General features: G+C 38.8%; 1 protein-coding gene across 1 annotated transcript in view; it reads right to left on the reverse strand.

The window, feature by feature from the left end:
- Nucleotides 1-15546, reverse strand: part of trpm4a (transient receptor potential cation channel, subfamily M, member 4a) — a 52501-nt gene extending 36955 nt beyond the window's left edge. The window contains exons 1-9 of the mRNA XM_044099943.1: nt 15369-15546; nt 11660-11721; nt 10178-10355; nt 9310-9490; nt 7182-7351; nt 6887-7064; nt 5808-5872; nt 3802-4029; nt 50-152 (exon numbers count right to left, since the gene is read on the reverse strand). Of these exons, the coding sequence (XP_043955878.1) occupies nt 50-152; nt 3802-4029; nt 5808-5872; nt 6887-7064; nt 7182-7351; nt 9310-9490; nt 10178-10355; nt 11660-11721; nt 15369-15440 (1237 nt within the window). The 5' untranslated portion in view covers nt 15441-15546. The remainder of the gene's footprint in view (nt 1-49; nt 153-3801; nt 4030-5807; nt 5873-6886; nt 7065-7181; nt 7352-9309; nt 9491-10177; nt 10356-11659; nt 11722-15368) is intronic.
- Nucleotides 15547-17238: the final 1692 nt, after the last annotated feature.

A 17238-nucleotide genomic window follows, 5' to 3' on the forward strand; every position in this document is an offset into this window, starting at 1 on the left:
TGATGTTGTAATTGATAAACAATCCCCTGAATAATTCCCCATCACTTACCTCTCACCAGGGCTTTGAGGAGAATTGTGTCAAAGTCATCAGAGCCCTCCTGCTCTCCATGAAAAACAGTAATGAGGTCTCTCCTCTGATAAATACTCAAAGCCTGGACAAACAAAGGCAAACAATCACTGTTTGAAACAATGTAATGCTTTATTATTAATGCCTGATGCATTCAGGTAACCTAATCGGCACACCATAAATCCATCTATACATCCATCCATCCATTTTCTTCTTCTTATCAGGAATCGGGTCGCTGGGGTAGCAGTTTTACAAAGGAAGCCCAGACTTCCCTCCCCCCAGCCACTTGTTCCAGCTCTTCTGGGGAAATCCCAAGGCGTTCCCAGGCCAGCCAGGACACATAGTCTTCCCTGGGGCCTCCTCCCAGTGGGACGTGCCCAGAACACCTCACCAGGGAGGCGTCCATGAGGCATCCTGACCAGATGCCTCATGGACTAACACAAGCCTTGGACTAAAGCAGGGGTGTCAAACTCCAGTCCTCGAGGGCCGCAGTCCTGCAACTTTTAGATGCGTCTCTGCTACACCACACCTGAATAAAATAATTAGGTCATTAAGGCTCTGGAGAACTTAGCTACACAAGAAGGAGGTAATTAAGCCATTTCATTCCAGTGTTTTTTACCTGTGGCACATCTAAAGACTGCAGGATAGCGGCCCTTGAGGACTGGAGTTTGACACCCCTGGACTAAAGCCTCAACTGGCTCCTCTCAATGTGAAGGACCAGCAACTCTACTCTGAGTCCCTCCCGGATGACCGAGCTTCTCACCGTATCTTGAAGGAAGAGCCCAGACACCCTACAGAGAAAGCTCTCTCTTCTCCATGATGGACCCGTACAGCGCCCACTTCACTGCAGACACTCTGCCAATCTGCCTGGGGATCTCCCGCTCTCTTCCCTTCTCTTCTCTTCCTTCTACCCCTGACCCGGACAAGGCACTCCAGCCTTTTCCGGCTCAAGACCATGGCCTCAGATTTGGATGCATTGACCCCCATCCTGGCCGCCTCACACTCGGCTGTGAACCACTCCAGTGAGAGCTGCAGATCACAACCCGATGAAGCCAACAGGACCACATTATCTGCAAAAAGCAGAGATGCAATCCTAAGGCAACCAAAACGGATTCCCCCGTTTTGGTTGACTTACGGGGGACCAAAACAGTCCCCCGTAAGGCAAAGAATTTCTTTGGCTGCACCTAGAAATTCTGTCCATGAAAGTAATGAACAGAATCTTTGACAAAGAGCTGCCCTGGCAGAGTCCAATTCTCACCAGAAATGAGCCCAACTTGAGGACCAGACTCTGACAACGGTCATACAGGGACCTGACAGCCCGTGTCAAAGGGCTGTCAAGGCTGCATGGTACCCAATACTCCCGGAGAACCCTCCATAGGCCTCCCCGAGGGACACAGTTGAACACCTTTTCCACGTCCACAAAACACATGTAGACCAGTTGGGCAAACTCCCATGCACCCTCCAGGACCCTGCTGAGGGTGTAGAGGGTCCAGTGTTTCACAATCAGTCGGGAAGCGCCTATCGATGGAGAACAACAGACTGACGTAAATCTTTTAGATCCAGTATTCTAATGATTAAAATTCAAAATTGCTGTGGTACTATGGTTTCATACCAGATCATTTATAGCACCAATGTTAACTCTATAAAACGAAAGCTCTCTGTGGTATCACCCATGGATATCTTTATTTAACTTAGTTAATTTTGTCAGAGGGATGCACAGGGAGAGTATCGTGATTTTAGTAATCACATGTTTATAAGAGCAATATTCTGTTGTTCTTCCATGGAAGCGGGAAGCATACAGACGGACAATAAAACCCTTTTCAATATAAGTTGCTGCTTTGACGTGGTCACAGCACTGCCAAAACATATGTACAAAAATTCTCAATAAAACATAAAATGTTTGAAAATCAGACAAGTAAATCACAGCAAGGCCATCAGCCCGTGTAACGCTAAACTGAAGCGGTGAAGCTACAAGGAGCAGGAGAATGGAGCTACGCCAAGAAGCTAACAAACACTGAAGAGAATAAGAGCTACCATTGATACAGTTGCAGCCAAGCATGTTTTAATGTTACACAATACAGTTTTAGCAAGTTGCTCAAAATATAAACTAGTCTATTGTTGTGCATTTAAGGTGTAAAGTTAACCTTCAAGCAAACGCCCCCAAAGAAATCTCAGTGTCCCCCTTTGGTAAAAATTTCCACTAGCGCCCCCTGCCGTCCTCTGAATGCCCCACAGGGGTGGTACCGCCACTGTTGAGAAACGTTAACCTAGGGTGTTGTAACAGGGGTTCATTTTTTTGTTTTGTCAGAAGTACCACTCATTCTTGTATCTATTTTCAGATGTTGTTAACCTGTCACAGCAGACTATCCTGGGCATTGGTTCAGGCCCCAGAGTCTGACAGTGGGTTCACAACTACACATGTGGTCAATGCACCGATATAGTCTAACAAAAATGTTGCTAATGTGTTTATAGCATTGACGTGCAAGAACAATCTGTATAACAGAAAGTTTCTGAAGAAATTTAAAAGGGTCCTGCCAAAACGTGCCCGTCGGTTGGAACCCAGCATTTTGATGCTAAAAATTAAAATCAGTGATAAGCTGAGCAGGGCTGCACAGTGGCACAGTTAGTAGCACTGTTGCCTTGCAGCAAGAAGGTCCTGGGTTCGATTCCCGGCCCAGGGTCTTTCTGAATGGAGTTTGCCACCTGTGCATGCATGGGTTCTCTCCGTGTTCTCTGGCTTCCTCCCACAGTCCAAAAAAAAAAAAGACAGGTTAATTGTTTTCTCTAAATTCTCCCTAGGTGTTAGTGTGTGTGTGAATGGTTGTTTGTCCTGTATGTCTTTGTGTTGCCCTGTGACAGACTGGTGACCTGTCTAGGGTGACCCCGCCTCTTGCCCAGAACTTTAGCTGGAGATAGGCACCAGCAACCCTCCTGACCCTACTAGGTACAAGGGTGTTAGAAAATGGATGGATGGATAAGATGGCATGTGGAATATATATAAGGAAAACACAAAATATGTTACTCATTTTAAGTTACGTCAGGTTTGGTCCTCCATATGAAACAGCACTTGTAAAGAAAAAATTTAATTCTCTTGACCTCAGAAAATTGACTTATGACTGTTCTGGTTTTGCTATATCTGTAGTAACCTTGTGTGTATCTTGTGTATTCTGTCTCTGCTCTGTCTTCTCAAACCAAAAACAGTCGTGGCAGATGAAGTTTGCAGGATTGATGTAAAGTTAACACAATGAAAGCAATTTTCCATTACTGCCACGTGTTACGTTCCGGAGGAGTGAATGTTGTCAATGACTCGATCCAGTCTGCTGTGTTTCCCATTTAAATTACTTTGAATAATTGAGTGAGCTTCCTGTACTGTTTGATAGCCAGCATAAATTGAAATAATTTTGTTTGTTAAAGTGCCTTGAGACATTTGTTGTGAATTGGTGCTATATAAATAGAATTGAATTCAGCTACACAAAGGAAATTGGGAGAAACGGTAATGGCTAACAGTCCCTCATGACAAAAATAAATAGAAATGCCAAAGCAAATAGAAATTAGTTAAGTGGCTTTGTTCAAGTTTTTTATGGACTTGTGACAACATATTTCTTTCACTCCTATATGAGTAATAGTTTCTTATCCTGCCTTGTCCTGTTTGCCTCACCTGTAATTAACAATTGCATTTGTGACAACACCCATGCTTTCTAAGAAAACACAACATGGAATCTCTAGGAACTTACCGTATTGACCAATTTTTCCAACTCGTCCTCATCTGGGAAGTGTTTCCGGGCCTTCTCACAAACCCAGTCATGGAACTCTGTACTGACACTCTTGTCAGCCTCCCCATTTGCTGCCGGAGGGGTAGGGCTGAAGACCATTGCTGATAAGTCAGTGATGAAATCTGCTGCCTTACCAGAACCAGCAAGAACCAACCAGGGTGTTGCTTTTTTGAGGGATGCGTCTATTCTCTGAGCCAGTTAATGAAAAAACATACATCAAATTACTACAACAGGGTACTGCAAATTAAGGAGTGTGACAAAGAGCAACCAGGATTAGAATGGAGGACTAGCATTGTCAAACATTTTCAGTAAAAGTGTTCTAATCCCCTAAACAATGTTTGACAGCAGACATTATAATACTTTGAAGAATAAAGCTTACCCTTTACCCAAGCTCTCTTGTGGGGGCCTATGATGAGCTAGATTATTGTCAACTAGTGTTTTAACAGTGCATCTAGCTGAGGAGACAAGTGTAACAAAATGAGAGAAGATTTAACAATATTTCTGGGAAATCTAAAAATCCCTAATACTTTGTCTTAGGGAATTTTAATCAATTCTTCTAAGTGTTAATTAAAAGAATGAATCCTTCTTTCAAAGACTGTTATTTTTTCTGACTAGTCTAGTCCAGGTTTATTGGTCCTAATAGTGTTTGTAAATGCTTGTGTATTTTAGAGGTAAATTAGAAATGAATATTTTATGTTTTCCCATAATATGGATAGGTGGGACGAAAACAATATTCATCTGAAAGTAGAATAAGATGCAACATTTTCTTCCCATCAATTTTAATGCCATTTCCAGTACCCTGGGTTTGCAGCCATTGTATACCCAGTCCTTTATGTACTTTCTATTCCTAGCATCCATAGGGCACAGACTTTCTTGTGTAGTTTTTGTCTGTGGTGACCTCCTCTGTTGCTGATAGCTGCAAAGTGTAGTAGTCCAGATCAAAAGTAAAAGAACATGTCTTGATGCACCGATTTGCATGAAATAGTGTATGATCTGATTTATTTGACATATATATATATATATATATATATATATATATATATATATATATATATATATATATATATATATATATATATATATATAGAGAGAGAGAGAGAGAGAGAGAGAGAAAATAACAGAAATAATTTTTCTGTTATTTTTTTGACTGACTAGCTGCTGTATTTTGCCTGCAAGTATTTTTGCAAGTTCTAGGTCTAAATTAGGTGAATTTATTCCCAGGTAATTTTTCAATTTTGCCTGATCACATATTTATGTCTAAAGCGAAAAATTAACAGCCAGTCCAGGTGATCCCGCTGGACGGCCTTCATGGGTGATCGGTATTGGGATCGGCAGCAAAAACCCTGTTCAGAGCATCTCTAGTTATTAAATATAATAAAACCAGCATTAGTTTTATCACCAAAAATAAATACTTTTGATTTTTAGCAACTGGAATTATTTTCTGCTTTCATTCAATCTCACAAAATTTGAGGTCTACGCAATTTATTTAAAATCCGTTACTGTGGAAAATACAAGTTCGCTGGACTTCACCTTGTAGGCTTGTCTGGATTGTGATTGGCTGGTCTGCCTGTCAATCATGGTTGATGACAACATATCGAGCTTTAATGTGTTGGAACTTTCTAGAGTGTGGCAGAACAGGTGTTTTTTGTAGTAGCTTGTAGTAGTTCAATAAAGGATGTCACATCTTTGAACGGATGCCGGCAGTTTTTTCTGATACAAATCACCACGCCCTTTAGTTCAATTACAATTCCATATGTGGCAAAATATGAAATACCTTTACTTAGCTCTAAAACTGTACACTTCATAAGACCATCTAGATGGGTAGAACTCAAAGGACAATGGAAGGTTCCGATAACTTAGGTTTTTGACAAAAATGTTCCAGGTCACATATTTGAAAAAACAAACCTTTAGAAACAATCATTTGCAGTATGTAATGCAGTGCTGAATTTATGAATGAGTTTCCTCACCTCCAGCATTCTTGTTTCTCCTGAGACAAGCATGCAAATGACAGGAATTTCAATACTGCCACTACCTGTTGTTGGGTGAAGAAAACATAAATATAAAGCTGCATGAAATAAAAAATATATTTTTTTTCATGCAGCAAGAAGCTTAACTATCCAGGGAACTGACTCCTTAAGACATTTCATTGTATCTTGGGTGTAACCCTCAGCAACAGATACAATAAGTCCTATAGACCTAGTTGCAAAAACTTTATGAATCAAACTGATTTGTTAGAAAGAATGTTTTCTTTAGTTAAAATCAGAAAAAGTTGGAGACATTGTCAATAACTAAAACTTGTTTATGTTTCCCTCTTCAAATACATAACAAAGATGGCAAAAGATGATAATCTGCTAAAGATCAAACTGCTGTCAAGTACTAATATTTTTATGAAGGGGTATTTGGTCAATGACATTTTGGTGACATATAAGTCATATTAGAAAGATTGGCATAAACAGCCGATCTTTGTTGCATAATGCATCATGCAACAACCAGGTGGATTGTCCATTTCTCTTCCTTGAATCACTTTTCATAGATTGTGAAGACCTCAGAATCCAGCAACAGCAGTTGGAAAGATGTCTCATGTCTGATTTATTTCCTAATTACTGTCTCACACAGGAAAAACATAGGCATGATGTGCTAACATACTGGTAGGGAAGCTCAAAGCAAAGTAGCCCTGAAGGTCACCTGACCTTTGAAGATGTAGTGTCATTGTGCTGAAGATAATTAAAACACAAAACTAAGTTCCAATTTGATTGGAGATCTACATTTCAGGTAGTCCAGGCACCAGTCAAATTCCTGTACAGTCAATGTTAGCATGTCTAAGCAGTGTGTCTGTGATTTAAATTAACAACGTAAGAATCAGAAATGAGAACAATGAGGTACGAATAGTATGCATGCTTCTTAGCTGCTTACATGATCATTTGGTTAGCTGATGGTTTTTATACCATAATGTCAATTCCACAGAATTTCATCACACTTATTAAATGAAGTATGTCAACCTCCTTTCCTTGAAAAACTTTATTAAAGACACAAAAGTCCATCTCACCCCAGATGCCTGTGCGCTGATGGGAAATGTAGTCCTCCAGATTAAGTTGAAAGATTGTCTCTCCGCCCCGCTGGCCAATACTCCCATTGTCCACCAAGAGGAAAGCTTGGCAGCTGTTGTCCAAACAGTGTGTATCATGTGCTGTGTTCTGGACAAAGTAACGAGCTGGGAAACTTCCCTTCAGACCAGCAACACAAGAATCCAGTGGTTACCAAAGCAATTATTTTCATGCTGGGTTTTATAACATTAGACACGTCACACTCTGGAGTGGAACAAAACACAATAGATCCAGTACCTGGGCGTTGACAAGCTGCTGTCTGTTGTGTACCAGACCCCAAGGTGTCACTCCAATTGCAATGACTTTTTTCTGGGACACAGTTGAAGCTGTAGCTCCATGGTCTTTCACAACCTCTCCTACGCACCGGGAAACACCCTCTTTCAGCCCCCCTGTCAAAATCCATGCCCCTGGACAAATACAGTGAGTTACAAAGAAGTATGGCTAGAGTACAAACATGTAGGAAATATCAAACAATGTAATCAGTTAAAGGCATAAACCTATGGCATGAGGGCCGAATCATTCAAAAATGTCAATGTTTTTCTCAATGTTGTCTGATAACATAAGGAAGAAAACACAAGTTTTGGTGAGATTAGATTCGTTTAGATTTGTCAGGGATGTGCAAAAATACAATTGTACCTAAGGTTATTCACCCTGATTGGAAGTTAGGTTTGTTGGCAAAAATTAAACATTGCAACTCTTTGCACTGAAAAAAATCAAGCAAGAACAAATATAGCTCAATATGGTTAATATTGAAACTGTTTTCTCCAAGTAAAACACAAAATGCCAGTTTTAAGAACTACTACAATCTCACAATTGTTAAACCCCTTCATGGCAAACATTATAACTTTTTAGAACATCCTATTGCTGTTATGACCTGCTACAAATTGAGTTAATAGTTAGCAACCAGGTTCAAGTAGGTATGGGGGGTGTGTGGATTTTATATTTATTTCTGTAGCAAAATGTGATTAAATCAGAGATGGACATGCTAGCAGCTGGATAGCTTGTTCTAAATGTCACATAGCAACAGCCTTCTGGGTGTGTATAGAAAATGGATGGATGGATGGACAATAAAATGTAGCAACAATATTTTACATGGAGAGTTTATATTTTTGTTTAGTATATTTTGTCATTTGTCTAAAGCATTGTATGAATGCAAATTATGTCAAATACATTTTAATGTTTTTGCACTTATTCTGTTTCAACTGATGTCACCAAGGGGACAGAGTGATGTGCAGATTGGGACTGTTGTAAACTAAACAGATTGATAAGTCTTAAAAAGCTAATTTTACTCCAATAGCTACAATTTGTGCTGATCTTGGGCATTTCAATAATTATGTGTGAAGGAGACATTTCCCCTTCAACTTTGAAAAATATTTTGTTTGGACCACCCAGAAAAATATTATGTCCCCTGGAAAAGTTTCCATTGCTTTGTGAAAGACTGTATTCCACTTGATTGAAAGAATACTCATATTACTAAAACACCACTCCAGGTTTTCCTGGTACTTTAAAACAGTTTGCATGACCCGTGCATAAATAACCCCACCTGGTAGGTTTAGGGTGTGTGTGGGCGTGTGTGTGTGTGTGTGTGTGTGTGTGTGTGTGTGTGTGTGTGTGTGTTCACTGCTAACAAGCAAACATAACCTGTGTCATTAGGTGTTAGAAAATTTTGGCTTAGCTGTGCTACTGCTAGGGATTCAGCTGAAGTACTACAATAGAGATGATTGAATTGCAGATGTGTGTAAAGAGTCTTTGCTGGAAGAAACTAGAAAGGAGATGGATGTTATTATTTTTCAAAAATAAAATACTCCACAAACTGCAGTTCAAATGAAAATGTTGACAGACCAATGAAGTTGCCACAACCCGCACAGGAGCGTGAAAAAAGCTGTGAGCCACGCGTTAGCCTATCCTACCCCAAATAATCTAACTCCCACCACCTGCACCCCCAGCATACCAAATGCGTTAACTTTTGACTTAAAGATGAATTTAACGTAATTTCATTAATTTTAGTTTCAGTTGTCACTGTTATCCAGTTGACCTGCACTCTAGAAAAACAATCCACTGATATCCTGGATCAAACTAATTTATACTGCAGGTATAACGTGACATTGGTTTGCTTAATGTCCATCACTGTTTACACTCTTGTTCAAAATGCAAATTTAAAAAGCGTTGTTGAAAGATCCAACACCTATTAAATCCCAACATTAAGGCTGACTCGTCTGGTCCTACAATAATGCATTAAGCGTGACATAACTGCCGGTCCTCCCCGGACCAATCAGCATAATTTTGAATAAAAAATAAATGTATTATTAATCAAAGTTTCCATATTAAACATAAGCTGAATCCATGCAGAGTGATGCCTTCTTACCTGTACTCTGTGCAGCCCTAACCAGCCCTTTTCTTAGGATATCTCTCACCCACGGCTTAATCTTCTCATGTCCCTCACCTCCCACCACTGATACCACGAGGTTGGGGGAGGGTAGGCCCCAATGTTCTGTCATCAGAGTGTAGATGACCTGTGGAGGTGTGTCACATGATAGCCGCAGAAACTGAAAAAAACAGAATAGGTTTAATCCTCTGTCAGATGAAGAAAATCTCTCATGTAAAAAAAAAAAAAAAAAAAAAAAAAAAAAAAAAAAATTAGGGAAACAAATTTCAACCCAGGACTAATTCTGAGAATGAGGTCTAGTAGTCTGTGATAGATTGGCGACCTGTCCAGGGTGACCCCACCTCTCACCCATTGACCACTGGAGATGGGCACCAGCACCCTTTGCAACCACACTAGAGATAAGCGTGTATGATAACGGATGGATGGACTTCTAGTAGTTTGCTGCTCTAGAGTTCACAGATGTGAATTAAACCTTGAGAAACATAATCAGTGAAACAACTTTTGCTTCCCAACATTGTGGAAAGTTTAAAATAGTGAGTCATATGGCAGAGACATCTGGGTAGAATTTTAGAAATTTTCTCTGTCTCTTTTATCAGCACATAAAAAACATAATTTTTTCATATAAGTGGATTGGTAGTTTGAAATGTATATTGTGTATAGAAAATGAATGCCGCTCTGCCGTTATTTGATAGATCTGACAATATGCACTAGATTGAGTCACTTAATATTAATCTAGGAGCAGAAGAAGAGCTTTAATCTCTGCCTGTGCTGATTGGATAAAGTGGCATTAGCCCACCCAGTCTGTGTGTATGAATATTTGTGTGCATACTGGGACAAAGCTACACACATGGCTTTGTCTGCGTCCAGCTCCAGCAAACTCCAACTCTCCAAAAGCATCTGTGGGATATTCAGACGAGTGCTGCTGGCTGTCCCACTGGGTAACAACTGCTGATCCGAAGGAGTCTCCTGTTGCCACGGACTCATGCAATTCTCGCATCCCACCACACTGACAGAGCCCATTGTTACTGTCACACAGAGAAAATATAAATCTGTTATTCTGTGGCTGATACAGCCTCCCATTATGAAGAGCACAGAGTTAATAATAAACCTTAGATCAGGCATGATCTAAACATGTTTATTTATGGTTGAACTGTCCACATACTCAAAGTATATGGACAGTGATGTGAAAAATATAAAACAATAAGAAAAGATTTTTGGCATAAATAGAAAAAACTGATGTTTTTTAAAAAAAGTAAATTACCGTATGTAATTCATATTTAAAAATTGTGATATAATGTTGTACCAACAGTCATTCCACGTCATGTGAAGTGTGATGTGGAATAGAAATAAAGCAATGCCTCAGAACATTTATTCAAGTAAACATCTAATGTCTGTACATTTATGTTCATCATTCCTCTGTGAACCATCTGTAGAACCAGCTTTCACTGCAGTTAGAGCTGAAAGTATTTTAACATGTACAGTCTGAGGATTTTGCATTAATCTTTGCAAGACAGATTACAGTCAGTCAGACTGGATCAAGGATGCCTGTGAACAATTGTTACAGATTCTCACTTGGATTCTCAATTCCAGTACACTGATTTAAATGACAGCATTTACTCTTCCGCATACCTTCCTGTCTTTCAGAAACCTATTAATTACAAATGAATTTAGTTCAGGTGTGTAACATCAGGGAAGCACTTAAAAGAAGGAAGCAAGTTCATGTTTATTACATACCAAGCAATATGCTCTGAGGTCCAGGAATACAAAATTTCATCCCATACATCAAGCACCAATGGTTTGTCTATTGTATGTTTTTATTGTTATTTTGTAAGGCACACATATAAAAATAAGGTGACACCTACTGTAAAAGATAAAGGCCAATTTGCTGATGAAAATGATAAGAATTTGGAAATATATGTCAAGTTTTGGAACTCATCGGTGGAGAATTTTTTAACCTGTCAGAACACATGTGAATTTGGATCATAGGATTTACAAGCAAATTAGAAATTCTTTACCAAACCTATAGAGACTTTGAAATCAAGGAGAATAAAAGTGCTTTAAATAAAAGTGCTTTTTTGATTAGCCAGCGTAGTAAATAATGTGAAATACAAATTTGGTTGAGAAGATCATATAAACCATTAAAAAATAAACTTTTACAGCTTACCTAATAATTAAATGATTCAATAAATTTTTTAGGTATTTTTTTCACTTTTCTTTACAGAAGTGTTCCGACATGATTGCTATGAATGACACTCATTAAGAACACTAAACCAAAAACTCTATAGAAAAACATAAATTAAAATATTAAAATAAAAACTAAGAAAATTACCTCAAAGTGTTTTCAATAAAAGTTGTGCACACTCTTTTCTTGATGATCTTGGGAATCCAGCTCTATGAACATAAAGACAATGATTATTGTAAAAGAAAGATTTCTATACACAGCAAATTAGTCTTTATTGTTGAGCTAAGGGTTTCTAAATATAGAATAATAACACAGAACCCTGAGATACATTTTAAAAAATAGAGCCATCTTAAAGAATGAAGTAAACCAAAAAGATGTCCAAATTGGTGCAATGTTACAGTTAAGAATGCATTTCAATTGCTGGTTTTCTCAATTATCCTCACTGTAAACTGAAGTTGTTTTGTTCAATGGTACTGGAGTCAGACCAAAGTGTAGACAGGAGCTTAGGATCCTTATAAAGTGCATATTTAATGAATAACAGTTATAAGCTGAGGGCAAGCAGGGCCTTCTCTGCTAGCCCTAGAAAATTGAAAAAAACAAAAGCAAACAAAAAAAAAAAACTGTAAAAGGTTATGATCATATTTAATTTTATCTATATGTAACCGGGGAATTTTGTCCCTGGAAGTATGCCCATATGCGGAAGACGCTGTGACAGAGCGGAGCTGACTCGTTATGGAGGCAGGTAATCTGCACTCAGATTTGAAAGTCCGTTAAAAGTGCCAATTTGCATTAAAGTGTCATATAAAAAAAGGGCAAAGTTGGCAGTTTTAATGGCCTTTTAATGCAATTCTTAAAACAACTTTGCATTAAAAGTGTCATTATTTACTGAATAACACTTCATGACAAGAGTCATAGACATTCATAACTCCTTCATGTTCATAACGGGTGTTATGTCATGTTTATGACGCTGTAATGTCAGTCCTATCCACTCCCTCTCAAATAAAGTGTTACCAGTTTTGGATATTAGTGCTAGTTCTGTAGCTTTTTTTTCTTTTTTTAATGTAATTCCTTACCTAGCACTGGGGATGGGAGCAACAAACGGCATACTTGTTTTCAAAAGTGATTAGCAGTTTTTCCCAACGCTGGTCCTCAAGGCAAACTGACCTGAATGAGTGCAATTCAGTAAAACCCTTAGTCAGCAATTAAACTCATGTGCTGACTTAGGGAAATGCCTATAACTTGCAGGGCAGGGTGCCTTCAGTACCAGTGTTGAAAAACACTGGATTATACGTTGGCATTTCAATCATTAGAATTTGATCACAAAACAACATTGATTCAGTGACATCTTTTGAACGTTACTCATTTGGCTAGAATCATCATCTGTCATCAACCTAAACCATAAATTCAACCTTTGTGATCATAATTCATCATTGAATTAGTATCTTTTGCAAACAAGCCAACAGCGAAGTGGCTGTGTGGTTTTGACATCCATCCATCCATCCATCCATCTTCTTCTTCTTCTGCTTATCCGGGGCCCAGACTTCCCTCTCCCCAGCCACTTCTTCCAGCTCCTCCAGAGGAATCCCAAGGCGTTCCCAGGCCAGTCGAGATGGATGGATGGAAGATCAGCATCAGATACATGTAAGTTTCAGCCAATCACTGATCCCACAAAGTTAAGAAGATCAGTGCAGACATATCGGCTGGCCAATAAATGTATTCTATATTATACATGAATATAGGATATAACATAGCCAGCACTGTCAGAGATGCAATAAGTTTAGTGTGAATATTTAATCATCTCAATGTTGATTGCAGCCAACCACATTATTAGCAGAAATAGAGCGCCTCAAATTGTGGCTTGGTTCAGCCCTGGTACCAGTCCATAAATCAAACGCACCAATCCCAAGAAGAGACAACAATAATGGATGCTCATGAGTAATGTTTAGTCCTTTTTTATTATTATTTAATTTTCTTTTATTGTCTATGAAAATCAAAATGACAAGAAAGTTGTTAATATATCTGTAATCCAATGTTATTTGGTATCTGGAATCACTACTGCGTTTTTAATCACTAGTGCCTGATAAACCATCAGGCACTGATGGTTTATCAGGACAGTCTTGATTTTTGTTGCTCATTAATGGCAAGTTTGTGACACAGTTAAAATTGTTGGTCTGCTCCAAATGACAGTGACCAATGTGTCATGTCTGAAGGAGGCTGCTTTCACACTCAAAGTTACTGTCTCTTTTCTTGTATTTTGGATTACTATGCATCCTGAGCCAGGTTGTTCCAGCATGGTCTCTGACTTTAATAACATGACCTCTGTACTCAGTGCTGTGGAAGTTGATCTCTGCAAAGTTTAAACAAGACTATTTTCACTCTATTCCTAAAATTAGAATGCAATCTTAGTATTTTTGTTGAGTGGGTCTTACTTCACAAACCAAATAATGATTCTTCAGACACCATTTTTGTTCAATCATATATTCCTTTTTCTGAAATGTCACTTCACATGAAAATAGCCTTGCATAGAGCTGTGTTTTAGCTTTGTTTGATATACAACGATGTAAAAAAACCAAAATCACATGACAGTAAGTTTTTATATTGAATGTATTATCACAAAATACATACATATATTCCTGTGTTACTGCTTGTGTTCTCTGGTGTGAGAGTTGGTGAATTGAAAACCTTTAAGCATCCAGTGTAAACTCCTGAGCTTATGGTGACACATCTAGCACAGATGAGGTTGTAACTTCTTCTCTGACTTTATAACAAATTTGACATAATCATACTTCTTCTTCTGTCAATGGGAGTTGGATTAAATCTACCTCTTATGTCCTGTAGGAGCATTAAGTTTCATTTCAACATGACATGTTGAAAATGAAAACAAAGATACCCCCAAAAATGTATATTAAAGGATTTTCCCCATTTTCAAATTTTAGTTTCTCATACCAGGCAAAAAAAGGATTCAACTGGATAAGATTAAAAGAATTGAGTTCCAACATATCCTCACATTGTGCATGCATGTCAGCTCTTGTACAAACATAGTCTTGTGACTTTGAAGAACTGGACAGGACAAACTGGTTTAATTATTGTGCTTATGAAAGGTTTATCTTCCGCGTCATCGATACCTTTTGTGAAGTTCCACGAATTTACTTTCACAGAAACTCAGTTCTTTGAAAACTGAACTGACTACCTGAATGCAATCCACTGCATAGGCATACAGCAGTAGACTGGTAGAACCAGTTTTCAATCACAGTAAACTTTTAATCATATTTAAACAAAGTGAAGCTATGAAGCAATAATAAAAGATAACCATCATAGCATGTTAAGAAAAAGGTTTTGCAGGCCAGAACAGGCATGTGTACCAAAAAAGCCTGAAAAAGTATTACAAACTAGTGTATGCACCAACAACTCTAAAGAGCTGACAGATTAATGGGAAATGTATTTGTGGATTCTACAAACATTTCCACGTTCTATGTTCCTACCAAAAACATGTAGCCACCCAGTTTCCAGTGTTTTAGAACAATGGTAGACTTTAATCAAGTCCTTTCAGGGACTCTAAAGCAACAACAAAAACATTTTACAGATCAATGCCCTTTGTTATGTTTATATATTGAACTTCTTTAACAAGCTTACCAACTACTTTGCAATATGGGTGAGGAAAAAAACTTGATTGAGTAAACTTAAGTCGCTCTATTTTCCTTTCAGCCCAGAAACGTTTTTTTTTGTTTTGTTTTTTTTTTTTTACCCCAGGTGTGTCCCTCTTCAGCCTGCCTGCAGCTGACTCAGAAGGAATGTGATATTTTTTCCTCCTGACAGATATGGGGTGGGTGTTAAATGTTCCCCCATTCTCTCCTACCTGATCCTTGTCTTTCTTGCTCCCAGGCTTTCCTCCGCCTCCCTCCCTGTCTTTCTCCAGCTGAGCCACCATGCTGTGCTGCGTCGGAATATCATCTGATCGTAAAGTTCCGGCTCGGCTCTGTTCGTCCAGCAGCTCCTCCCACAGCTTCCATCCGGTTCTGCCCACACAGACACCACAGCCCTCGCCTCAGGAGGAAGACAGTGACAGAGGAAGCGTGAAAACTCTGGGTAAAACATATTGCTGATCTCCAACCTCCCATTCATCAGTAAAGTTATTGAAAAAGTTGTGTGTAAACAGTTAAATAGCTTCCTAACGATAACCAACCGCTTTGACTCCTTCCAATCTGGTTTCCGGTCTCACCACAGCACAGAAACTGCCCTGGTAAAAGTGTTCAATGACATCCATATAAATACAGACTGTGGGAGTACCACAGTGCTGGTTCTGTTGGACCTCAGTGCAGCTTTTGACTCTGTTGACCATGACATATTACTGAATCGACTGGAGAGTTGGGTCGGACTCTCCGGTCCAGTGCTTAACTGGTTTGAATCTTACATAAAGAACAGGGATTTCTATGTTTCAATTGGAAACTTCTCATCAAAGAGGTCAAAGACAGTTACATGTCACATAAAGACAGTCACAAAGTCGGCCTTCTATCACCTGCAGAACATTTCCAGGATTAAAGGACTAATGTCTCAGCCAGATCTAGAGAAACTCATCCATGCGTTTATCTTCAGTCGTATTGATTATTGTAACAGCGTCTTCACAGGTCTGTCCAACAAATCAATCAAACAGCTGCAGCTGATCCAAAATGCTGCTGCTGGAGTTCTGACTAAAACCAGGAAGATAGAGCACATAACACCAGTTTTAAAGTCTCTCCACTGGCTCCCTGTAGCTCAAAGAATAGACTTTAAAATACTGTTGTTAGTTTATAAATCACTGAATGGTTTAGCACCACAATACATTAAAGATCTGCTGCTGTTGTATCAACCTTCCAGACCTCTCAGGTCTTCTGGTTCTGGTTCTGGTCTGCATCCCCAGAACCAGAACCAAACAAGGAGAAGCAGCATTTAGCATCTATGCACCAAAAATCTGGAACAAACTTCCAGAAAACTGTAAAACAGCTGAAACACTGACTTCCTTTAAATCTCAACTAAAAACCCACTTGTTTAGAGTTGTATTTGAAACGTAATCAATTGTAAATTTATTGACGAAATCTGACTTGATGTTGTGTTTTTAATGTTGATTCTATGTTGCATTGTGTTTTTGTGTTTGATTTGATGTAAAGCACTTTGAAATGCCTTGCTGCTGAAATGTGCTATACAAATAAAGTTTGATTGATTGATTGATTGATTGATTGCTAGACATTCTGTACAAAAGCAAGTCATTATCTTTTCAGATATGGTTAACTAGGTTTTTCTTCAGCTGAGCATTAACAAAACTGAAGTTATTATCTTTGGACCTAAAGAAAAATGATCTACAGTCTACAGAAGAGGATTAGGGCCACTGGAAAAAAGAAATCTAAGTACAAATTCAGTTTTGTTTTTGTATGTGGGTATTCTCTCAACAATTAGTGCTTATTTTTTTTTTTACACCTGTGAGAACTTATGTTATTTTTTGATAGAAGAGCAGTATTTTTTATATTGAATAACTGATTTGTAATACAGGACCTAAAAGAATGCTTTGAAACTTGGGTCTTTCCAATGACCACGTTATTCATTCATCCATCCATCTATTTTCTGTTCACCCTTGTCCCTAATGGGGTCGGGAGGGTTGCTGGTTCCTCTCCAGCTACGTTCCAGGCGAGAGGTGGGGTCACCCTGGACAGGTCACCAGTCTGTCGCAGGGCAACACAGAGACATACAGGACA

The sequence above is a fragment of the Gambusia affinis genome, linkage group LG19 (assembly GCF_019740435.1).
Source record: "Gambusia affinis linkage group LG19, SWU_Gaff_1.0, whole genome shotgun sequence".
In the NCBI taxonomy this organism is placed as follows: Eukaryota; Metazoa; Chordata; class Actinopteri; order Cyprinodontiformes; family Poeciliidae; genus Gambusia; species Gambusia affinis.